Source organism: Ochotona curzoniae, unplaced genomic scaffold (genome assembly GCF_017591425.1).
Source record: "Ochotona curzoniae isolate NIBS_2020 unplaced genomic scaffold, NIBS_Ocur_1.0 patch49, whole genome shotgun sequence".
Taxonomy (NCBI): Eukaryota; Metazoa; Chordata; class Mammalia; order Lagomorpha; family Ochotonidae; genus Ochotona; species Ochotona curzoniae.
Window position 1 is genome coordinate 414080 of NW_024467027.1, and position 25824 is coordinate 439903.

The 25824-nt window shown below is 38.9% G+C and overlaps 1 protein-coding gene across 1 annotated transcript in view; it reads right to left on the minus strand.

Moving 5' to 3' along the window:
- Positions 1 to 25824, minus strand: part of LOC121168061 (RING finger protein 17-like) — a 105309-nt gene that overhangs the window by 39021 nt on the left and 40464 nt on the right. The window contains exons 10-19 of the mRNA XM_040997829.1: positions 22665 to 22951; positions 20393 to 20551; positions 18432 to 18621; positions 17772 to 17940; positions 16441 to 16631; positions 15402 to 15543; positions 9930 to 10083; positions 8563 to 8678; positions 5205 to 5325; positions 1820 to 1940 (exon numbers count right to left, since the gene is read on the minus strand). Of these exons, the coding sequence (XP_040853763.1) occupies positions 1820 to 1940; positions 5205 to 5325; positions 8563 to 8678; positions 9930 to 10083; positions 15402 to 15543; positions 16441 to 16631; positions 17772 to 17940; positions 18432 to 18621; positions 20393 to 20551; positions 22665 to 22951 (1650 nt within the window). The remainder of the gene's footprint in view (positions 1 to 1819; positions 1941 to 5204; positions 5326 to 8562; positions 8679 to 9929; positions 10084 to 15401; positions 15544 to 16440; positions 16632 to 17771; positions 17941 to 18431; positions 18622 to 20392; positions 20552 to 22664; positions 22952 to 25824) is intronic.

A 25824-nucleotide genomic window follows, 5' to 3' on the forward strand; every position in this document is an offset into this window, starting at 1 on the left:
TCTTTTCTATCATTTTTGTCTAGTTTCAATTTCACTTGATTTTACACTGCTTTTTAATATTTCTAGCCTCTGTTGACTTTAGTTATTCTTGCTTTTTATAGTTCCTTGAGATACAATTTATGTTCGAGATTTTTACAATGTAGGCTTTTATTGCTATAAATGTCCTTCTTAGAATTGTTTTTGCTTATAAGTTCTGTATGTTCATTTATTTTGATTTGTCAGAGGACTTTTACATTTCCTTTTTTATTTCTTCATTCACTGGTTGTTCAGGAATATATTGTTAGAAAACTCTCTACTGGGTGCGGCGTGGTAGTCTAGTGATTAAAGTGCTTGCCTTGCACTTGCTGGGATCCCATATGGGACTGGTTCTAATCCCAGCAGCTCCACTTCCCATCCAGCTCCCTGCCGGTGGCCTGGGAAAGCAGTCAAGGACGGCCCAAAGTCTTGGGACCCTGCACCCATGTGGGAGACCCAGAAGAGGCTCCGGGCTCCTGGCTTTGGATTATGGCAGCTCCAGCCATTGCAGCTACTTGGGGAGTGAATCAGCAGATGGAAGATCTTCCTCTCTGTCTCTCCTTCTCTCTGTATATCGATTTTCCAATAAAAATAAATAAATCTTAAAAAAATAGAAAAATCCCTATTATTTTTCAAAATCAAATTAGCAACACTTTTCAACAGCTTAAAAAAACCCCGTGGAACATGAGATGCTAGTTAGCAATAAATTACTAGTATGTACTACAATATGGATGAATCTCAAAAGCATTGTGCTGAAAGAGGCCAGACAGAGAAACAAATATTCTGCTCATAGGAAGTTCCAGCAAAGCCAAAAGAACAGGGACAAAAATTAATTGATGACTGCAAGAGCTTGAGAGGAAAGGAAGAGTACTATGGGCATGAAGAAAGTTTTATATAGCATGATGATGATGATAGTTATGACTTTATGATTGTAAAAATTCAATAAACTTCGTATCTTAGAAGGATAAATTGAAGTTTTTGCTCTACGTAACTTATGCCTCAGTAACTCCATCTTTAAAAAGAAAAATCGCAGTCCAATGGAGCATGTATTTTATCCTAAGATTGTTCCCTCTCTCATTTGAGAGTGGCCCCCCTTTGCTTTGACCTGCTTTAGTGTTAGGATAGTGGGACAAGCCTGAGCACAGACACCCTCTGCCGGACACCCTGGTTTCTCTGGCTTACACCAACAGCCCACATGTGGGTACTATCTAGATCCGGGCTTACCTGGGTGTGCTATCTGGCAGTTCTTCACTAGAACCTCCTGGGGTCTAACCCCACTGCATAGTTCCTATTGTGGAAGAACTTCTTGTCTTGCCCTCTAATCTTCCTTCTCACTACCACTTACGCCCTCTTGCATTCTGGGTCAACTCACCCATTGGCTCACCCTCACTGGATATTAGCACAATGATTTAAGCTTTGTTAACTTTCAAAATATTCACCTGTAACAAGGAAAACATCTTTCAAAAAAGGAATAGGGTATACCATCATTGTTGTCTACCCTGCCTTTTCTCTCCCCATTCTTTTCAAATAGAGACCTGGGGCTGTCAGAGCAGACATTCCACCAAGAAACAAGGTGCTAGGCTCTTTTTCTGAGAAGTGCTCTTGACTTCTGGGGACCTTAGTGAAGAAGTGACAATTCTACTCCCCATTAGACCAATGATTCCAGTCATCTTTCTGATTGAGGAACAGAAAAAAATTCCGTCTATGGTCAAAGCAGAATCCAGTGGAGTATTTATGCCAGTTTCACACTTTTGATCCAAATGTTACATAAGAACTAAAAATTCAAGTTTATATGCTTACTTACCTTCCTTCGTAAGATGCTACGCCCTCTTTGACTAGCTGCTCGTTAATACTAGTAAGACTCATTCCAGGAATACCAACAGCATCATAAAGTTCAACCAGCAGCACATTATCTTCCAAAATTTCTGTAAAAACATCAAAACTAGTTTTGGGATAGAAATAAAAGTGTTTCAAAACATACATTAGGAACTTTTTAAAAACTGAAACCTAATGTCTTTCATTCTGTATGCATGAATTTTCTTACTGAATAAAGCTGTAGTCTTGCTAGGGGCTTAAAGTATTATCTTGCAGACATAAGTCAATTGTCACTATCCTGTGGCATATAAAAATTAACACATTTTACTTCATGTTCCTATGTACTATTTGTTGTCTAATTAACCAAAAGCACTTTCAAGTTTTTAGATCAAGAAAAATAAAAATAACATCCATTGAAGTATTCTGTTGTGTTTAAAAATTTTCAAAGATTTTATTTATTTGAAAAGCAGACAGACAGGGAGAGAAAATAGAGTGAGAGAAAACTTTTATATGCTAGTTCACTTCCCAACTGGCTGTTAACAGCCTGGGTTAAGCCAGGCCAAGCCAGGAGCTTGGAGCTTCTTCCAGGTCTCCCATTTAGGTACAGGGGCCCAAGTATCTGGGCCATTGTCTATTTCCCAGGTGTCCTAGCAGGAAATTGAATCAGAAGTGGAGCAACAGGGACTTGAATGCTGGCACCACAGGCAGCAGCTTAAACTGTCATGCCACAATGCTGGCCCTTTAAATAGTTTTGTTGGTTTCAATCAAGTTCTAAGAGGATAAAAGGTTAACTCAGGCTAGTGATTATTTGTAAAGGTTTGCAGCTTTTACAAGAGTGCCACACTGTTAAACTAGTTAAAAATTTAATCTAGAACCCTCAATTAACTGGAATTTTTTCCTTAGTGTTTTTAGGATCCATCATCTAACTCTTCAGTCATATATTCCTAATTCTTTTTTTAAAAAAAGATGTATTTATTTTTATTGGAAAGGCAGATATATAGAGAGGAGGAGAGACAGAGAGGAAGATCTTTGATCAGCTGGTCTACTCCCCAAGTGGTTGCAATGGCCAGAGCTGCACCAATCTGAAGCCAGGAGCCAGGAGCCTCTTCCAGGTGTCCCACACGGGTGTAAGGTCCCAAGGTTTTGGGATTAGAACCAGCACTCACATGGGATGCCGGTGCATTCAAGGTGAGGACTTTAGCTGCTAGGCTACCATGCCGGGTCCTGTTTATTTTTTTTCTTAGGTAGAGTGACACACACAGAAAAGAGACTAATCACAATCTATCCACTGGTTTACTCCCCCAAATGTCACTAACACCTAGAGCTGGACTAGGCTAAAGCCAGAAGTCTGGAGCTCCATCTGGGTCTCCAATGTGGGCAGCAGATCCTAATCACTTGAACTATCATGTTGTTTCCTAGATTGGAAGCTGAGCAACCAACTTGAAATGGCACTCCGTTGGTGTCCCAGGTGGCAGCTAAAGCTCTGCCATACTAATTGCTCCTCAAAACTATTTCTTAAAGTATACTCGGAATTTACTGAGGGTAAAGTTTTTTTTTTTAAAACACTTTAAAAAAGTTTCATTTGTTTGAAACTCAGTGTGATGAAAGAAGAAGGGGAAGAGATATGGGAAGGGTTTATCCACTGATCCATTTCCCAAATGCCCCAAGCAGCTAGGACTGGGTGAGGCCAAAGCCAGGAGCCAGGAACTCTAAGTGTTCCATGTGAGTGGCAGGTACTTGAGCCAATACTTGCTGTCTCCCAAGAGCATCAGCAGAAGGTTAGGTCACAAGTGGAACAGCTCTGCTGTGGGATATTTGTATTCCAAGGTGGTACCCTGCTGCAACACAATGCTTACCCCAAAGAGGTGAAGTTTTTATTTCTTTTGTGTATCTATTTATTGACAGGAAATCTGTTCAGTAATGATCTGAGTACACAGCCGAGTTTTAGGAACCACAGTGAGATTATGAGCTGCCTAGAGCTTTTACACCGTAGGAACTGGTAGCTAGTTAGAATGGTGACGCCAAAGAAAAGATAACCATTACTAGTGTAACATCTATTACTCAGCTATATGAGTGCATCTTGGAAAATGGTTTTTCAAAAGGTGAAAAAATTGTTTCTGTTGACTTTTGAATAACCAGATAAATTTAACTCAAAATGAAAAGCTAATCAATGTTTAACCTGAACAAAATTTGATCTCCCCAGTTCCATCTCTTGTGTTTCCTTTCTTTTTTTTTAATCAAGATTTTTTTTTTTTACTTTATTTATTTGAAAGTCAGTGTTGGAATGAGGGAGGAATGGTGGGAAGGAAGGAGGGATGGGGGAAGAGATAATAACATGAGTGTGTGTATATATATATGTATGTGTGTATATATATATCTATATATAGATATATACAGAGAGAGAGGGGAGGAGAGCAAGATTTCTATCCACTAGTTCACTCCTCAAATGGCCATAATAGCCAGAGCCCAGCCAGGCACAACCAGGAGCCTAAAGCTTTTCCTGGTTATCCCACGAGAGTGCAAGAGACCAAGAACTCTGGCCATCTTCCACTGCATTCCCAGGCACATTATTACCAAGGCTCTGGATTGAAGTGAATTCTCCGGGACTAGAACCAGTGCCCATGCCCACTACACCACAGCACCAACCAGTGCCCATGCCCACTACACCACAGCACCAATCCCTCGTGTTCCCTTTTAGCTCTTTGGTTTCATACTTCCATGACAGTCAACTTCCCTGGATTCTGTAGCTTCACCATTTTCCTTTCTCCCCTAATTAAATTTAAAATTTCCATGCTTTATAAAGTAACACATCATATCAATTGGTGGCTCCTCTTCTCATCTGTGCTAGTTCACTTTACCATAATAAGGGTTTGGATATCCCTATCTTATCATTGTGCAAGTGTATAAAGTTTTGGTTGGACGCGGCCCTCAGACACTTTTAAAAATCAATCTAGGTTAATTACTATTGTATGACTAATGTGTGGCTGTCAATGATACAACAAATAATTGAGAAAGAAAGAAGAATCAAGAGAGAAACCTGTAAGTTTATAATGGGTTGTCCCTGTGAGGTCTACTTACTGTATACTTTGTCAAGCCTGGGGACAGCTCCTTAGCAAAACTGTAAACATAAAGGAACTGACCTGATTCCTGACTTTCAGGCTTTTAAGTGACCATACCAAGTCACCTTGATTTTTAATGATAATTTCTACCTCACATGCTTTCGACTCCAGTGCCTGCAGAAGATATGATTCCGTAATTCTCAATCAGTGTGCTCATTACTACTAATGATGGTACACTGAATTGACCCTAAGAATGAGAAATGATGGATCATGCGACTCTTAGAATGATAAGATTATGTGACAAAAATAGCTTACTAATAACGGAGCATGTCATAAATTTATCTTGGGTCTTCTCTTCAAATTTTTCTTTAGCTTTCTTGGACCACTTTGTTGTCCTTTTATATGGTTCAATATATGCCAGCTTACATTTAATTGCCTGTGTGAAACAAAATCCCAGCATTAAGATAGTAAACTGAATTTCTAGTAACTTCATGATTAAATTGGCTTTATTTAAATTTGTACAAAACTGATCTTTTTAAAATACATATTTACAAGCAGAGGGGTCTATAAAATAATAAATGCAAATAATTTTTCCGTTTAAATTATTATTATTTTATGATACAGTTCCTTAGGCCCTGGGTTACCCCTACCACTTGCCCTGATTTCCATCCCCCCTCAGTGAGTTCTCCCACATCATTACAATGGCACAATTCCTCATAAACAGTAGTAAGTCCATCATTGTGGGCATGCACAATGGCAGGGAATCCAGCATCCCACTGTAAGACACACCCAACAGTTTCACGGGGAGTCCATCCTCGATCCAGAAGAGATGATTACTGCACTGTATCCTCACATCTGGGTATGTCAGTTTCTATCACACAGTCATTATACATCCCTCCCAGTAAAAAGCCACAAAACAAAACTAACAACAGGAAGAAAAGAAGAAATTAACAACACAATGAAGTTAAATAACATGCAGCTTAATGACTAATGTGTTGCTGAAGAAACGAAAAAAAAAAATCAAGAACCTTCTTGAAGAAAATGATTGCTACTGTATGTTGTGAGTTATTAAAAAATTTAAAGAGGAAAAAACATGTTTTGAAGAAATGAAGCTCTCTCTCTCTTCTCCTGGCTTCCCCACTACCTCATTCTTCCCTTTTTTCCCATTGATCTCCCACCACCTCCATTTCATTCCTGCGCCTTTAGAATAAACCTTCTAAGATACTTAGTTGTGTCTGGTATTTTCGGCTCACAAAAGCTCCTGGCTAACTTTGAATCTATTAGAATCTGGAATATGTCACTCTATTCTCTTCTGGTCTGTAGAATTTCCTGTGACAGATCAGCTATGAATTCAACAAGCTTTCCTTTATATACCAATTGATTTTTTTCACATGCACATTTAAGGATCTTTTCCTTATGTTCAATTGAAGAGAGCTCGATTATCACATGTCTTGGTGAAGGCTGCTTTTGGTCGACCCTGTTGGGAGTTGTGTGCCCCTCCTTGAGGCTGTTTCCCTATTCTTTCTCCAGATTAGGGAAATTTTCCCTTATTATTTCATTGAATACACCTTTAATCCCAGCTTCTCTTTTTGTACCTTCTGCAACTCCCATAACTCTTATATTTGGCCTTTTAATGGGTGTCTTTCAATTCTTGAATACTTTTTTTGGCCTGATCCAGCTCTGCTTCCAACTGTTTGTTTCCCCCCGGTGACAGGAAATATCTTCCGATTCTGAGATTCTTTCCTCTGCTTCTTTCATTCTGTTTTGGAGACTCTCCTCTGTACTTTTAATTGGCTCCACTGTATTCTTGGTTTTGATATATTAGCTTTCATTTGATCAATTTCCAGTGTGACATGTTCCTTAAATTCCTTGAACTCCTGCTTTATGTGCTTCTTGTTGTTGATAAGAAGTTTTATAACAAGTGTTTTGAATTCTGTATCTCCCATTTTCTCGATGTCTTCCTCAGTGAACTCTGAGGTTGGCAAAGGGTTTTGCTCCTTTGCAGGGGAGTCTTCAGTAATATTCATTGTGCCTCTGTCTCTTTTGCTCTTGGTCATTGTACTTCTGGTTATCAGATTCTCCTTAGGACAGGTTTCCAAGGTGTATCACCCACAGGTGTGCAGTTTGATTTTTTTTTATTGTGGTTGGCAACCGGTTCTTTGTTTGCAACCACTTGTGTCACTGCCTCCAGCGAATTTCAGATCTGGGCTTTTATGTTAAACTTCCACCATGGTATGAATAGCCCAGCTACTGGCTCAGCACTCCATGTCCTATGATCCCACAACACTGTTGTACCACTTCCCAGTCCTGATTTGCAAAGTTCCGAAGATAATAGCACATCGCAGTTCACTGTTGCCCTTGCAGTGTCAAAGCCTTTGCCACACTGTACAAAATGGCACCTGATTTGAATGTGTACAGTTCTTGATTTGCTGGCTGTTAGTCAGCTACCCAGACCTATTTTGGATGGAACCTGAAGGATGCCTCGTAGCTGTAATTCATTAAGCTCAAAATGAGTTTACTCTCAGCTTAGTGCATGCACAGTCCTGTTTCATAGCCATTGCCTCCCTATACAAGAAGGCATACGATTCGGCTCTAAGGTGGAGTTTAGGCTGTGATATCCGCTCTGTTCCCACACCAACTGTTTGGTCAAATCAAATAAACCAGCATGATGGGCAGTTTTTTGTCTAGGTTCACCTCCTGAACTCCTGGTGAACTCCCCTTTCCACCTGGTTGCTGGTGGAGTTCAGATGGCCGTTTGCTGAATGCTGCTGGCATATCAGGTTACTGCAGCACCACACTGTTGTCTCTGCTGCTTTCCTGTGTCCATCAGTCTCCAGGTGCCCCTCTGTTGTTGGTCTGTCCTCTCCTATTTCCTGGAATGTGCCCTCTCTGCTTCACCTTGGCTAATTTTTCTTTGTCTATTTAAACATTCCATCATCTTGATCTTCTCAATAAATGCAAATAATTGTAATCAAAAGAGGATGTAGTTGAACTAATCCACTTACAGGAAAAACGGGCATCAAAGAACTCAAGATATATGACTAAGTGAGAAAAGCAGATTCTAGGATTATTTATAGTCTGATTACATAATGACCAAAACAGTGGAATATTCGAGTATACCAAGATATTTAACAATTCTATAATTCTCAGTGACTCTTTTTTGCTCACCTGCATTTTCAAGTTTTTTGTATATTTCTTTAATTGAAAAAATGGCTTATTTTGGAAGCATGTCCCCCCACCCTGATCCTTCTCTAGGAATTCTACTTCAAAGAGGTCAGTAACTTTTTTTTTTCACATATTCTTCCAGACTTTCTGATGAATACATTTATTTTATACACACACACAAATGTAATCACAGTGAAAACATCTTGGGATGATTTTTTTCACCTGATATACATGAATATGAAACTCTTACCATATCTCAAAATAGTATATTGCAAGCCTTAGACCAAAGTACTTAGTAAGACTTACTAAGCATGTTTATAAATGTTTATTTGCTAAGGTATACTTATTTCTTAAATGCTAAGTATAACAACCTTACCTTTAATCTCTGTATCAGAAACTACTTAAGATAATTAACAGTACATTTCTGTGGTGAAAAATGACTTCTACTAATAATTCCAAGTTTGTGCCAGTGTTACATTAATCTTAGTTTTTACAGTAAGTAGATTACCTTTTCTGGCAGATCCAGGAACTCATCCTTTATTTTACGCATCTCTTTACGTGTTATTTTTGCAGTATTACCAAAGTCTACATATTTAACTTCAACTTCTCGAAGTCCAGGTAACCCTTTAAAGATCATGAAATCAGACATCACACATTTATAGATAATTACTCAGCAAAATATAGACTGTTTTGTGGCCAATTATCTAATCTACAAATACTTCTAGTTTCAATAGGAAATTTAATAATTAATAATAAAAGTATGGGGGACACTGCTAAGACAGGGCACATGAGTGAGCCTCCTTCTGCTGGTGGTTTTATTCTCCAAATGCCTGGGAAAGCTGGCTGAAGCCAAGAACTTAACCCAGAACTCCCAGCTGGGCTAGGGTTACCACCTCTTGAGCCTCCACTGCTGACTCCCAGGGTCTTTTACTGGAAAGAAGTGGAGATTAGAAGCTGGAAAAGGCATCTAATCCAGGTGCTTAAATATGGAGTATGAGCACTCTAACCAGTATCTCAACTTGTTCCAAATTCAATGCATTTTAAAATTTGAGAAATATCTGTAATATACAAATCCAACAAAACCTAATCTACAATGCAGACTTTGTAGAATGTGAAAAAATTTAACACATTTAATGGATCACATTCAGCATAACAAAATCTATTAAGTATGGAATTCAAGTTAAGCATTAGGTTTCGAGGGCCTAGCATGAAGACTAGCTCAACAGGCTAGTCTTCTACTTTGCAGGTCTGGCACTCCACAAAGGCACTGGTTCTAGTCCTGGTTGTTCCAATTTCCATCCAGCTCCCTGTTTATGGCCTGGGAAACCAGCAGAGAACGGCTCAAATTCTGGGGCCCCTGCACCCACATGAGAGACTTGGAAGAAGCTCCTGGCTCATGGGTTCACATTGGCCTAGCTCTGGTCTTCGTGTCCATTTGGGGAGTGAACCAGCGGACACCATTTTCTCTGCCTCTCCTCTGTAAATTTGCCTACAAACAAAAATAAATAAATCTTGAAAAGGAAAAATTGAGTCTCCCATTCATGTGGGACATGGTCATCTGGGCAGTGTGCCAGCGAATTACTAGAAGAAATACTGCAAGTGAGCAACAAAATAGCAGAGAAAATAGAAGCAATCTTGTTTTTGCAGTATCCACTAGTTTTCCAGCCAGATTCCCAATGGTTAAATCCTATTTAAAGTCAACTAACATACCAGAGACAGATATTCACTTCCCAATAATATCACAAGTTTTCTGAAGATAAATGACAGAGAAAATAGTAATATCAAATACCACTTCTGAGATTTAGTTGGTATTAACTCAAATGATAATAATTTTGAAGTAAAACATTTCCCTATAGAAAGAGTGCACTTTCCTACCAGTAACCTTTGCTCTGTACCAAACTCCATCTTCAAATTTAGCTACACAGGCTTGATCTTGAACTGGACAGAGGATTTCCAGGTTATCCCCATCTTCACTTTCATAGCATTCCTCGATTCTCTTTAACAATATTAGAAAATCCTGGTTCTCTATCTAAAAAAATAAGGTGGATAAGCAATGCAGTTTAATGTAAACATTAAAACTGACATTACATAATTATACATATTAACTGGAATTATATATTAGTATCTATTAACTTACCAGAGTTATAAATTCTGAAGAAACTAAATTAGCACACCAACAGATTAAACAAAAGTATCATTGTATCAGTTAACAACGTATCTGCTCTTTTTCTACACACACATACATCTCTTCCACTTTCTAGTAAAACCAGACCATTTTACACACAATATATCATAACTGTATTTTTCTATCAATTTTCACTTTTCTTCTAAGGTCATACTTAGTGTTTCCTAATGATCCAAACCAATAATCCATCCAAGATTACTTATTGCTTCTGGTTACCTTTGTAACTCTCCAAAAGTTTAGCCCAGTTTTTTTTTTTTAAGAAGGCTGTGATGTTGAAAAGAAGAACTCATTTTTATGCAGAATGTCCCAAATTAATCCACTTACTGGATTTATATGAATAGATTCTGATGCTCTTATTTAGCTCTAGTCCCCCAATGACTAGGGTCTAGCTGTTGGATTTCCGAAAAGTTCAATGTTGCTTCTAACAATGTGCTGGATGTAAGCGAACCTTTCTGGCTAGCCCACAGTATAGCTGATCTAGTACACTCAAACTGCAACGCATCAGAAGATACGCTACTTCCTGATTCGCTACACCCCTTCCAGGGTCTACTTATATTTCTCCCTTGCGTACTACCTTGATATTACATGAATATTCAGTTTCAATCAAACATCCATTTAATAGTATTAAAATAACTCTTCTTTAAATCAATAATTTAGTAGAGTATAAAATTACTGTATTCTTGATAAAAACAGAACTTTATCTCACTAAATGAGGCCTACTTGGCATAGTCTAAAACCAGTTTATTGGCTCACTTTTTCATCCTTTTTAATTTAAAATTTTCATGATACACTTCCACAGGGATTTCCCCTTCCATCGTTCCCATTTCCCCCAGTGCACTGTTTACCCCTATATTAAAACAACAGTACAGTCTTTCAGCAACAGTCACAAGTCCATCATTCTTCTGTTTAAGAGTATCATGACATTGTAGATCTAGACAAGGGCAGAGACCAGCATCCCACTCTAAAGAAACATTTAAGCTTCACTGGGAATCCATCTTTTATTCTGGAATAGAAATGCATACTGTACCAAAATACTAAAGGGCAAATGTTTACTTCACCAAATACCAATTCTTGAGATTAAAAAAAAAGTTTTAAAAGCTATTTCAAATAGGAATAAAGCTATGTTTTCTTTTGTGAATATGATTCTAGTGGACATTTTCTGAATCCTTACATTGCCTAGTTACACTATTTAATTCAAACTACTTATAACTTTCTAAGCCATATTCTTCCATTGGTTGGTAAGCAAAGAATATATTTAAAAATTCAGTAGAGGAATGATGTCACTGAGGCAGGATAGGAAGTTCCAAGCTTTTGTTACAACACAGAAATGTTGAAAACATGAAAAACTGTCTAAGAGCACTAGCGAGCCAGGCAAAGTTCTCCTCCCTTGAGCAGCAGGGAGGCCTGAGGCGTTCTGTGTGCCCCTGCTGCTGCGCCCCTTCCTGGAAGGATGACACTCCAGCACTTAGTCTTATCTTTGGAATCAGAGGGAACAGATTAATTTTATATACACAGTTTGCTATGCATATGAGTTCTAACTTGCCTGGGAATGCCTGTATGATTGAGGAAAGGTGTTCCATATAACTTGGACTACAAGTGGAAAAAACTGCAGACACTGCTACAAAGGTGGCTGTAATTTAAATGCTTTGGAAAAGAAATTCTGGGTAGAGACATAACACTGAATCATCTAAGGTTCTGAAGAATATCTATGGTGAGACTCTAAGAAATGTGTATGGAATAATTTAGAAAGTGACTATGAACTCTGGTCTTGCCCCAAATAGGGCTCAAAGTGCACCATTCTTAGCTCATTAAGATTTTTTTTAAATCCTAGAAGATGGTTAATGCTGCAGTGGGTAACACATGACCAGTCCCTCTCACAGGGACTAGATCTTTGTCTAGTTTATTTTTACCAAAAGGAAGGAGAATTAGTACATTAGATGTGTTGGTCAAGTCAGACACAGAGAAAGCAGAACGTAACATATGAAATAATAGGAGTAATTTGTTGATCACAAACCAGAGACAAGGATACACACACACTCCAAACCTGCGGACTATGCTTTTACTCAGGTTCGTGGCTCTTCTCCTCTGCGGCTTTCCCGTGGGGGTTATGGACTGTGCCAAGTGGGGACTGTGTTTACATGAACATGGCACGGATGACCAGCAGCACTGGGTTACATTTGGTTTGAGGGCAGAGAGATGAGCCTCAAGCAGACTAAATCACAATCACGGGGGGTGGGGATGGGGGAGGGAGGAGCGGGATTCTACTACTTAGAATCCAAAGGTGACATGGAATGACTGGGTGTCAAATAACTTGTGCCAGATCTAAAATAAATGCCAAGGCAACAACTACTTATATTTATTAGAAAAGAATTATATTCCATTATCTAGTAGATTTACTCTTGCAATGCAAAGATAAGTTCACTTAAGATCACTCAAGGTGATACTTCCTGATACAAAGGGAAAAATACTAACCATCTCACCTGGTGCAAAATAGTATCTAAAAAGCTGAATAGTATCTGGTAAAGGCACTAGGAATAGAAGTACACTTACTCAACCTAATCAATACTATTTGGGAAAAACTCAAACATAATGTCACACATCATATTCAACAGTGAAAGTTTTCCACATAAGACAGAAATAAGAATATATCCAAAACACCTGTTTCACGACAAACCAACATGCACCCCTATGTTCATAGCAGCACAATCAGTAATTGCAAAAACATGGAAGCAACTGAAATGCCCATCAGCAGAAGATTGGATAAGAAAGCTTTGGTTCATCTACTCCATGGAATACTACTCAGCTATTAAAAAAAACAAAATGCAGTTCTTTGTGGCTAAATGGGCCCAACTGGAAACTATAATGCTAAGGGAAATGAGTGAATCCCAAAAGGTTAGATACCACATGTTTGCCTTGATTTAACTTGTAATTTTTGTTTGGTTGTTGGTTATTTTTTGAACCTGTCATTGATACTGTCTCAACCCATGTGTTTTGAAAAATTGAACTTGCATTATTTTTAACATATTGTTTACCCAATACTATGTCAATTAATTCCATAATGTTGTATATTGATACTGAGGTTTTGTTGGGGCTTTTAACTGACCGGATCTTTACTCTGTTAGCCCTATCTTCAGACTAGAGAAGGTCTCCCCAAGAGGCCACTGAACTTATCTGGACAATAAGATGCTGGACTTTATGCTAGATATGTGTTTGCAAGGAACGAATCTCAACTGAACTTGAACTGTGGTTATGCAACAAGGTGGAGGAATCCACCATGGGGGGAGGGGTATGGGAGGGGTGGGGGGAATCCCCAGTGCCTATAAAACTGTATCACATAATACAATGTTAACAACAATTAAAAAAAAAAGAGAAGATGCTTTCTTTTTCTTCTTTTGTTTTGTTTTCAAGACTAATTTATTTTGGGCTCAGTGCAATGGCTCAGTTAACCCTTCCTCTTCAAGATGCATATAGGTGCCAGTTTGCATCCCAGTTGCTCCATTTCCCATCCAGCTCCCTGCACGTTGCCTGGGAAAGCAGTGGATGAAGGCTCAAAGCCTTGGGACCCTACAGCCACGTGGGAGACCTGGAAAAAGTTCCTGGCTTCTTGCTTGGGATTGGCTCAGCTCTGGCCATTGTAGCCACCTGGGGAGTGAACCAGTGGATGGAAGATACTTGTCTCTCCTGTCTTTCCAATAAAAATAAATAAATCTCTTCACTTGTGGTGTCTGATGGTGGGATCTTCAGGAGTTTATTAGTTTCCATTAGATTGTTGCAGTGGAATCCACAGATCAGGTCTTAGTGGCTTTACAAAGACCCATGTGCATGGAGAATGAGCATGTTGCCCGTGTCTCAGCTTCCTGGCTGACCACATGCTTCTTCCCTGGCTCTCACTCTGCCATCCATCACCTTCACCACACAATGGACTAAAAAGGCTACTCCATCTCAGAATATGAGCCTTTAAAATTGTGATCAGGGATTGGACTGTGGCATAGTAGGTTACGCCTCAGAGCTTGCACAACAGGTGTCTCATATGGGTGCGGGTTTGAGGCTCAGATGCTCCACTTCTGATCCAGTTTCCTGCTAATGTGCCCAGAAAAGCAGCAGAGGCTGGTCTAAGTCCTTGGGCCTCTGCATCCAGAAAAAACTCCTAGCTCACGTCTGGACTGGCCCGCCTCCAACCACTGCAGCCATATGGGGAGTGCACCAGTGACAGAAGATTTCCCTCCCTCCTTTCCCTGTAAATGTGTCTTTCAAGTAACTATTCATCTTTTTAAAAAAATGCAAAAATAAACCTTTTCCTTTATAAGTCAGGTTATACTGATGAAAATTGAAAATGACAGTAATTGGAAAGGTTCTGGATGGCTATTTAACATTGCCAATGTACTTAAAAGGCTTTAAGTACTAGCCTTTAAAGTGGTAATAATGGTAAATTTCTGTTCTGTATATTTTATCAACATATAAGACAGTGTAAGGAAAAAGGAAAAAAAAGACATAAGCACAAGTCCTAACTTGGTGCTAGATCAGCAACTTTCCCAGCTCCTGGTGGGGCCAGCACAGGTGGCTCAGTCTGTGCTCAGAAGGAAAGGCTCACAAACCACACCGCCCAGCCCTGTTCCGGGCTCACCCTTTAGCGGACTTCTGACTGTGGTTAGAGTCTTCACATCCACGTGGAAATTTTAGTGCCTATCCAACAAGATTTTGACATTAATGAATTAATTGACAAGTGAACTGATATAAAGCACTGGCAGGTTGGTATGGATGAGCCATTCTCTCTCAGTAAGCAAACCTGAGTCACATATTTAATATGAAAATTTATCTAAAATGATCAGAAAAAGGATTGTCATTACTTTTTGATGTGTCAGCTCTATGTACTCTCCTAGACTATGGATTTTAGAAGGCAGCAATCAAGTAATTTTTCCATTAGGAATCTTTCACTGGCACTTTCCTTCATATTTCACTAATTTGTATGGATGAAGAGTTCTTCCACTTTACATAGATGATGTGAACTTACTAAAAGCTGCAGCTACTAAAAAGCTTGAATTTAAATGTGCAGAATGATAGTGGTTGGTTTGCTCTTGCTAAAATTAATACTGGCATTCAAGTCGGTTAAATATTTCTACTTAAAATTTTTAGAAAGCTTTAAAAGAACATTATATACTTACCACCTGAAGATAGAAATCAGTAGGACTGTTTATATGACAAACCAATACAGAAACGTCTGTCATTTCTTTAGGCAGGATAGGTGGATGATACTGTAAAGTTGGATTTTTTTCAGAGTGACTTTTTGTTGACTGCAACCTAAACCTAATTAAAAGTTAATTTAAAAAGTGTAAAGAGTTATTTTCTTAGTCTTTCTTCTCTCAACGACTTGATCTACACATAGACAGTTTAGTAAAGTATTCCCAACTTTCCTTTCCTTTTCTTTCTTTTTTTTTTTCCAACTGTCCTTTTCTAACATTTGTTGGTATGGTCCCTACTGAACTACATTTTAGATTCAGAGCTATTTCTGCTCTTGTACACAGTGTAACTCTATGGTCTGTGGGAATGGCCAGTGAGGCCAGTGGAGCTGTCTTTGTGACACCTTCCAGTTCAAAGACTCAACTCTTTTGGTACAAAATCTATCTGGGTCACTTTCAGAGTAATCTAATCACCCAGAACGGAAAGTTACTGTCTTTGACTATTCTCAGTTACTTAAGTCATCTTATTTTTTGCTTATCAGAAATAAGGGGAAGGGATTCTCTAAGTTTACGTTATAGATTCATGTATTAAGTATGGAGTAGTGGTTATGAATTTATTCTAACTCTATAAAAGTTTAGTATCAGTTAAATTACAATTCTTAAATTCTTAGTACAGTTGCCTATTAACAACAGTCCAAAAAAGTTAAATAGCCATACGTTTTTTTTTGCCTTAAGCCATCATTAATTTTCTCTATTTCTTCAAACCACATTAAATGGATGCAATTTTCAAAGAGAATATACTTAGAGAATTCTGACAGCAATATCTTTAATCTCTTAGTGTATTTTTAGTTCACATGTGAGAGCCCCTGCTCCCCTCCTGCCTTCCTCCCCCAATTTTTTTCCCCCATTTTTTCCAGAATATGCTGATATTTGTCATGAAGAATGCCTCTGGCTTTGAAGGCAAAATCTTCTAAATTCCATTTTTACTTACAGCAAAGGATATTTAAATTTTACTGTTACTTGCCTTGCTAGTTCCATAAATACTAACGCGTCTCTGAGAGAAACAGGCATATCAGTACTAATTTTATTTGTTGGTGGTTTCTGCAGGTCTACAATAAGTACACCATCTTCTTCCCGAAAAACTTTCATTAAAACAGCCTTGTTGTTTACCATTTTCAAAAATTCTACCTTAGCTTCATCTTCCCAGCCTTCATTCTGTGGGGAAAAAAGTAATATTAAGTAAGACTAGTCTTAGCGTGCCAATGCTGAGGCTTTAGCTGTGTACCAAGCAGAGCCTGCAAGTCCAGGCAAAGGCACTGAGCCGGCTGCAGTACTAACGGCCATTTACCATCACACATCGGACTCCACAAATACATGCTCAAGGGGTTTATGAGTAGTTTCACTTTAGCATGTAGTATTACTTTGAACATTAGCATGCAAATTATTATAAAGATGGATTTTAAAATGAAACAATTATTACACTTGAATTTTTGATTTAAATGATGAAAATGCAAAAGTTAATTTTGAAGGCCTGTAATAAAAATATTTACAATCATCGTCAACTTAGTATCCATTCCTAGTTCTATATGAGGGATATACTACTTATGACAAGATACACAGCCATCAGAGAAAAACATGCACTTGATCTTTCAATTTGTAAGAATCCATACCTAAAGAAGGGGTCAAAAGAAAAAATTTCCTGAGATGAAAGTAAGTTTACTTTCTCAAGATTTTGTGATTATAAATAAATGTGTTGAGCAAAATACTCAGCACAGAAACTATGGCATAAAATGGAAGGCTAAAAACGATTTTACCATCTGGTGGAAAATGTTTCCCTTATTCACCGATGCCTTCTTTCAAGGAGATATACAGTGGCGACCAGAGACAGTGTCCTGACTCCACACACCTCTGTGAGCAGAACTGCTTAGCACAACGTTACACACGCTTCTGGCCCTCTACGAGTTCCCCGTCTTGCTGGGAAAAAGATAATACATAAAAACACAAAGCAGAAGGCATTATGGGCCACAGACACAATGATGAACAGAGTCCCATGGAAACAAGGAAAAAAGCATAGAAATACATACTGTATGTATTTAAAATTATTTCTCAATATATAATTGCTTCCAACATTTAGTGGTTTTCTTCCATATTTTATTATCACCATGTTTGTATATGCTTACCTAATTTCTCATTAAGAATGTTTTCAATTGTGAAATTACCTCTTACAGTTTTTTTATGCAAAATGAATTCACCTAGACAGTTGGTTCCCTAAGCTGGTACTTACTTATCTAATTAGCAAAACAAAGCTAAAATTGGAACATTTAGCTTTTAAGAATTAATCTATGGATCACTTACTGAGTTCTGTGGAACAATGTCTTTCAATGAGCATGGCTGAGCTAATGATGGGATCTCTTTCAATAATCCTTCGACAGATGGCTCAGGCTTTCGTAAAACCAGACATAAGTCATTTAGGAAAACATGTTGCTCAGTGATGTGTTTTGGTCTCATCAGGGAATCACCAACCCTAAGAGAAATACAAGTGACATTTGTTGGCAGCAACACTTCAAACTTGAACTTGTTTTCCACCTTAAAAGATATGCATTCCTAAGCTTACTTTAAATTCTCTACAAATTCCAAACTCTCAGTTCCCTACAGTATAGTCTCAATTTGGCTTCTCTAACCAGATATTGTTTTTACTGTAGAATGAAATCTTAAATAGTAAAGAGTTTTTAAATTAATTCCCTACTCTGAAGCAACATGGAAAGAGTACTTACAGTTGAAATTCCTACAAGAGCTCATTTTCTAAGCTCTTTATTCAGTGATATTGATAAATGACAATGTTTTATTTATTTAGAAAAACACATATAGAGCAAAATACTAAAATGTAGTCCTTGAAAGGGAAGAATGACAAGTTACTCTTCTTTATTCCTTTTTAATTTCCTTCACTCATCAAGTCTCCATCCTCCTATAAATATTTTCAAAACTCCAGGAGCATATTATTATAAAATATCATACCCTGTGAGAATCAGGACTTCAGAATTTCCAAAATCTACCATGAATATTTGTATCAGTGCAACTTCACAGACTGAGAATCTGGTTGGACCACAAGATTTTCTAATGATTTTATTTTCTTTTGGAATTAACTCAGTGATAGTTCCTCGGCACCACATTCCATTTTCAACACTGTGGACGAATATTCTTGCACCTAAACGTGTAACACAAATATTATCAATGTTTATGGAGTAAGCCATGCAATTAATTTATGAACATGTATGTTAGCTCTTCAACTAAGTTTTAAGTCACTTACTGAATATGAGGTACTATGTCAAATGCTATGAAGATAGTAATTATGACTGCTTCTGTTACAGAGAAACTTACAAGCTAAAGAGAGGAATAAAAACAAAGTCGTCCGTACATGCTGACCGAGGACGTGTTTCATCAACCATGTACATCAGCAAAGAGGAAGGAGACTACCTTGCCAGGAAGTTCAAGAAAGGGAGATATAGGCAAATAAACTATTCAAAGACCCTGTATTTACCACAAGGAAGACCTTGTAACCTGTGCATATACACACACACACCTATAGATATGTACATACTGAAGTTTGTAATAAAGAGATTTACTTTTTCTGGGATAGAGTAAAAGAAAAGCAATGAAACAATGAAAGGAAGCAAGTGAAATGGCAATGCTAACAACACTCAGGGGCATTCACAGAAGCAGAAGGTAAAGTGAAGATTTAACAAATGAACATGTTAGGGAGAGATCAGATGAAGGAAGAAAGAAGCCTGAATATGGAGGCTTACCAGGAACTCAGCAGTATTTTCAGTGCTTGAAATTCACTTAATGCCACACTAACTCTATAGAGGTGGCACTTCTAAGGTAAGGAAACTGAAGTGCTATAGCACAGAAAACATTATCCAAGTTGTGGTGCTCCGAAGGACCCAGCTGAAGAGCTCATAGTCTATCTCTATAGCATTCCCTGTCTCTCCCTCAACCACAGGCAGGGACTGTCTTAACTGGGAATGTTTCCTTCTTATTTATTTATTTATATTGCAAAGTCAGATATACAGAGAGGAGGAGAGACAGAGAGGAAGATTTTCTGTCCAATGATTCACTCCCCAAGTGACTGCATCGGGCCGATGCTGAGCCGATCTGAAGCCAGGATCCAGGAACTTTCTCCCACACGGGTGCAGGGTCCCAAAGCTTTGGGTTGCCCTAGCCTGCTTTCCCAGGCCACAAGCAGGGAGCTGGATGGGAAGTGGGGCCACTTCAATTAGAGTCAGCACCCATATGGGATGCTGGCTGTTGCAAGGTGAGAACTTTAGCCATCGAGCCATCACTCCAGGCCCAGTTGATAACATTTCTAAACAACTATCAAGAAAAGGTTACACACATAACACTATTAGGTACTGTTCATATATAGGCATTGACTGGTATCAACAGAACAAGCAAAATTCTCTTAATAAATCAGACAAATCATAGCTTCACCATATTACAGAATACAATTAAGTGCAATCATCAGTATTAAAAGGAAAATAAATATAATACAAATTTAAAGCACAAAAAATGAATGTACCCGACAGATGAAGCAGCCTGAACTGACCCTCTTTGGGGTCCTAGTAATGGGTGTTAAAGCTCTCCCAAGTGTCGTTGAAATGTACATTGTGCTCAAAAATGTCAAGCGCAGGAGCCCACTCAGAGCAGACGGCAGACTACATGACCTCTTAGGAAGGTTTCATAATTACAAAAAAAAAAGTAATTGTAATCCATGATGGAGATTCTATGTAGGCCTGACTCAAAACAAGTATCAACATTTAATTTGGACCTTTAGCTAATAATTCCAAATAATTCCAAAGCTTTTATGCTTACCATCAACTTGAAGCAAAAGTATATATTATAACAATCCTATGTGGTTGGTTAGATGTTATACTATTTAAATAAGCTTGATATTTTAACTTGGATTAATATTTTATTACCTAGCTCCAACTTGTATGAAGGATCAAGGGGTAACTTATTATTGCAAAAGTGATTGACCTTCTTTTCCAATAGTGCTGCATCTTTTATTTGTGAATATTTCCGAATGTAGAAATGGCAAGGATGTATTACATGGCTTACAAAAACCAGTTCCGGAGAATCTAGATCAGGAAAAACATTTAAGCCACATCAATAAACCATGCATTAGGACAGAAGACAAAGCTACAACTATAAAATCCTTTAAAAACAATTGTCTGTGGCAATCAACCCTAGAATACTTGGGTTTCATAAAAAGAGTCCAAATCCCAAATAACTGATTACTTCAAAAAATTAGATCAGTGAATTCTTTTGTAATGTGAACTATAGATATTTCATATTACTTACAAATACTTTACATAAATGGAACTGCAATTCATGTGAAATTCAGATTCTAAAGTCAGAATACTTATTTTATGATAAAACTTCTAAATCAGAACTCCACCGATTATAATCAATTTCTAGGATAGCAGACAAAACAAGTTAAATTTTGTTATTGTACTTACATAATTAATATAGTTTATGGCTACTCTAATCAAGCATTTTGTTTTTAAAGATTTATTTTACTTAAAAGAGTTACAAAAAGAGAGGGAAAGACAAAAAAAGATCTTCGATATACTGGTTCATTCTCCAAATAGCTGCAATGGTCAGAGTTGAGGAAACTAGAGCCAGGAGCTTCTTCCAGGACTCCCACATGGGTGCAGGGCCCAAGACCCTGGGCTGTTCTCTGCTGCTTTCCCAGGCCAGGGAGCTAGCTCAGAAATGAAGCAGCAGGGACACCAACCAGAGCCCATATGAAATGTCACGGGTGGGGGTTAACTAGCCTCTGCCTCTCAAGTTTTAACAGATCAGTTTAGTGAGATACAAAAAGTATCTTGGCAAAGCCAAAGTACTGAGTGGCATCTGAGGAATATATGTGTTTTGGTGGAGATAGAATCAAGGTAAAGACAGTGAGAAAACTTTGTACATACATGAGTAATTAAGCCAACAGTCTCTACTGATACAGAAAGAACTATGAAGTATGATGTCAAGCAGCAAAGGTAAAAAATGAATTAAGAGTGAACAGCATGTTATTTTTATGTAGAATATATATACACACATACAGGGTGAGAAAAGTAACAAAAATATTCCACTTATGGAGAGAAGGACTAAACAAACTGGAGTATGGGTGGCAGCAATTTCACAGAGTACTTTTATATTTTGAAAATCGAATTAAATACACAATTAAAAAAATAAGGACTAGCATATACATATGACAGAAACTGGACAAAAGGGTGCCCATTTTAACTATCTTACGTAGGTAAAAGGAGTGCTCAGGAGACAACATAAGAAAGACAATATAAACAACATAAGAAGACAACGTAAGAAAGCAGATGTAACTGGGGGCACAGCTGTGAGAAGTACTATAAATCTCAAAAATATTTTACCTAAAAGAGCTAAAACACAAGACAAAGTGATAGTCAACAGTAAGCTCAAACACCATACCTGTCTGGGATCCAACACAGACAGCTGGTTCTTTCTGAAGAGGTTCTTCTGGGTAACTAGGTGCCTCCACAAGACCATCTGCAGAGCAAGCTTCAAGACAAGGAAGAGAACTTCATTCATTTGGTTAAAGGTTGATACTAGCGTGACAGTATTTAAAAAAACAAAACCCTGAAGTTTCACACTGCAGTAGTAAGTGTGGTCATGATAGCTCCTACAGATTTTATATGTGGAACATTAAAAACCGTCAAATACCCTAATTGAAACAAATATGGAATGTATAGCTCAGAGGTATTTAAATGAACAGTGGGCTGCTGTGGTGCAGCACGTAAGACTGTCTCCTGCAGCACTGGCACTCTGTGTGAGGGACACTCCTCTGCCAAGCCTGCTCGCTGCTACTGGCATGGGAACAGCAGAAGATGGTCTGACCAGCCAGGGCACTGCCCCGACACGGGAGACCTGGAGCCAATCCTGGTTTCTGCCTTGCCCATGCAGCCATCTTAGGAGTGAGCTAGAGGAGGGAAGATCTGACCTGCAAATCAGTCAATCATCAAGAAGTAATTAAAAACGGTCTCAAGTTTTAAAAAATGTGCGTAGGAGCTGAATTCATAGTTTTTTATCCCAGAATGAAGAGATTTTTAGTAGCAATGTTTCTGTCAAGTAAATGGAACAAAAAGGTATCAACTGCTTCTAGTTACAGATTTAGCATTTCCAACACTACCCCCTCTGCCATGTTTTTTTCTTATTTTCACTCACTTTCCAGGTTTTCTTCAATAAATTCTTCAATGATCACATCAGGACTGGATCCCATTTGAGGCAGCACAGCGATGGTTTTAGGGGGTGTCGCTGTGACAAGCTCCCTGTGCGGCTGCGTGTTCCTGACGTCTAAGTGCACGCTGTTGGTCTCCAGGGCTTCACTGCTTAGGAGAGTCATGTCAGCCTTTTTCTTTTCAGGTGAGAGGTACGTATCAGGACAACAAAATTCCTTTTTATTGTATTTCTTTTGAGCATTCTGCACGGTTTCATTTTCTTGGGGATGGTGTCTGTTTAAAAACACAGAGGTATAAACTGGCCTCTTTGAATCAGTTCACAGTGTTTTCAAAGCCACCTTCGAGCCACTGCTTTCCCTATGACAGTATACAAACGGTCAAGTTGTCTAGGTGTCCTAAAGGTGGTTTTCAGTTTTACTAAATGGATAACTTACACATCATAAAATTTGACTTTTTAAAAACCTTACATTTGCACAATGGTCACCACAATCAAATGTTAAACATTCATCATTCACAGAGACATCTGCTGGGATCTTTCGTAGCCAGACCTTGGCTAGGCCAGGCTGCTTCATTCCTGGTTTAAGATTGATCATTGTGCGTTTCTCCTTCTCAGGAGTTAGCCAATGAGACCAGGGTTGAACAGAGTAAAGCCATATTCTGTTAAAGATTTATTTATTTATTTTTTTATTGTAAAGTCAGATATACAGGGAGGAGAAGAGACAGAGAGGAAGATCCTCCATCTGCCGATTCACTCTTCAAGTGGCTGCAACAGCCAGAGCCGATCTGATCTGAAGCCAGGAGCCTGAAGCCTCTTCCGAGTCTCCCATAGGGGGGTTCAGGGTCCCAAGGCTTTGGGCCATCATCGACTGCCTTCCCAAGCCACAAGCAGGGAGCTGGATGGGAAGTGTGACTGCCGGGACATTAAGCGGCGCCTCTATGGGATCTTGGCACATGCAAGGTGAGGACTTTAGCCGCTAGGCTTCAGCACCAGGCTCAAGAGGCAGTCATTTGATGAAACAGTGAAAACACGCCTTGCCATGTCCATAGTCCATACTGACAGGCCTGGTTCACGTCCCAGGCTCCTCTGCTTCTGAATCAGCTGTTTGCTAATGTGTACCCTGAAAGGCAGCATTGGCTGATTCAAGTATTTGGGTTTCTACCATGCATACGGGAAGACCTGGATGGAGTTCCAGACTCTTGGCTTTGGTTTGGTCCATCCCTGGCTATTGTGGGTATCTGGGGAGTAAACTTCCAGAGACAGGATTTCTGCTTTTCAAACAAAAATGAAAATAAAAATTTAAAACATTAAATATTATTTCCTCTTTTAATACCAGAAAAAAACCAAGGATAGTAATGACCATTAACCTGATTTTCCTCAGTATGATTATCTAATAACCACTAGTCCATAGCTAATTATGTATATTTGCTCTACTCTGTACATTTCTAAATTTACCCAGCCATAAAAGTTCAGGCTGTCAAATCTACAAACATAGAAGCTTTATAAAGAAATGAGAAATGTCTCAAAAAACTTATATTTTGGGGCCCAGCACGGTAGCCTAGTGGTTAAAGTCCATGCCTTGCATGTACCAGGATCCCATATGAGCGCTGGTTCTAATCCTGGCAGTCCCGCTTCCCATCTAGCTCCCTGATGGGAAAGCAGTTGAGGATGGCCAAAAACCTTGGGACCTTCACCCATGTGAGACCCCCAAAGAGGCTCCAGGTTCCTGGCTTCAGATCTGAGCAGCCCCGGCCGTTACGGCTTCTTGGGGAGGGGAGTGAATCAGCGGATGGAATATCTTCCTCTCTATTTGTCCTCCTCTCTGTATATCTGCCCCCAGTGGCTTACTCATTCTACCACAATGCCTGCCCCAATCTAGGATCGTTTAAGAAGCTATTTTAGAAACAAAATCAACAAATATAGCAGCGACACATCTTTATCGGTATTTTCCAAATCTGAGTATGCAGGAGCATAATTAACATACTTTGAACAAAACTTCAAGCACCTTCTGAAAGACGAGTGCAAACAGTGGTCACCAAGTCCTTGGAGGGGGCTGGGGCGGACTCCCCGCTTACAGCGCAGGCATCCAACACGGGCACTGGCTTGACTCCTGGATGTCCTACTTCTGAGTCAGCTGTCTGCTAACTGCCTGGGAAGGAGAAGAGGCTGGCCCAGGGTCTTGAGACCCTGCACTCAGGTGATAGACCTGAAGACGCTGCTGGCTCCCAGCTTCAGGCCAGTCCAGCTTTGGCTCTTACAACCATTTGGGAAATGAACTTTCAGATGGAAAATAATTGTCTCTCCTGTCTGTAACTCTTTCAAATAAAAATAAAATAAACCTTCAAACAATTGGATGGTGACTATAGTTAAATTATGAAAATATTTAATACTATTGATTAAATAAGCAAAAATAATCAAGTCAGCAAGGCAAGCATGCTGCAGATGTCACTGGAGGGAAGGAGACTTGGGTCGCAGCCGTGCTATCTCAGTTCCTCTGAAGGTTTCCTCTCTGGTGGATAGGAACACACTAGGCTGTCTTAGCTTAATACTGTTAAGATATTTGATCATTTTTATTCCCTTTATTCCAAGCAAGACTGCAAACAAAGCAACTACTGATAATTTGGCTTCTCATTCATTCTCTTGAAGCTGCTAACAAAATTCTCCAGGCCTTGCTGGCAACTGCCTTTGTCTCTTAAACTGACACACTTTGAGATCAGTTTTGTGAATTCACTTTTTCTGAGTTTACCTTAGAGTATGTTTGTGCATGTTTCTGAGCTTAAAATCCTAACATTCTCAGAGCTGGAAAAGACAAAGCAAAAATTCTTACGGAACACAGGAGATGATAAATAGCTAAAAGCTATTTTAAATGATAAAATAAAGCTGGTGGAATCACAATACCAGATTTCAACATGTATTACAGGGCAGTGGTAACCAACCGTTTGGTACTGGTACAAAAACAGAGAAGATCAGTGGAACAGAACAGAAACCTCAGAAGTGAGCTCACAGATGTACAATTAACCAATCTTCGACAAGAGGACTGAAAATAACCAAAGAAAGCCTGGTCTCTCCAAAAAATGATGTTGGGATAGTTAAATATCCACTTGCAGAGGTGAGAAACAAAACCCCCATCTTTCAGGATATACAAACA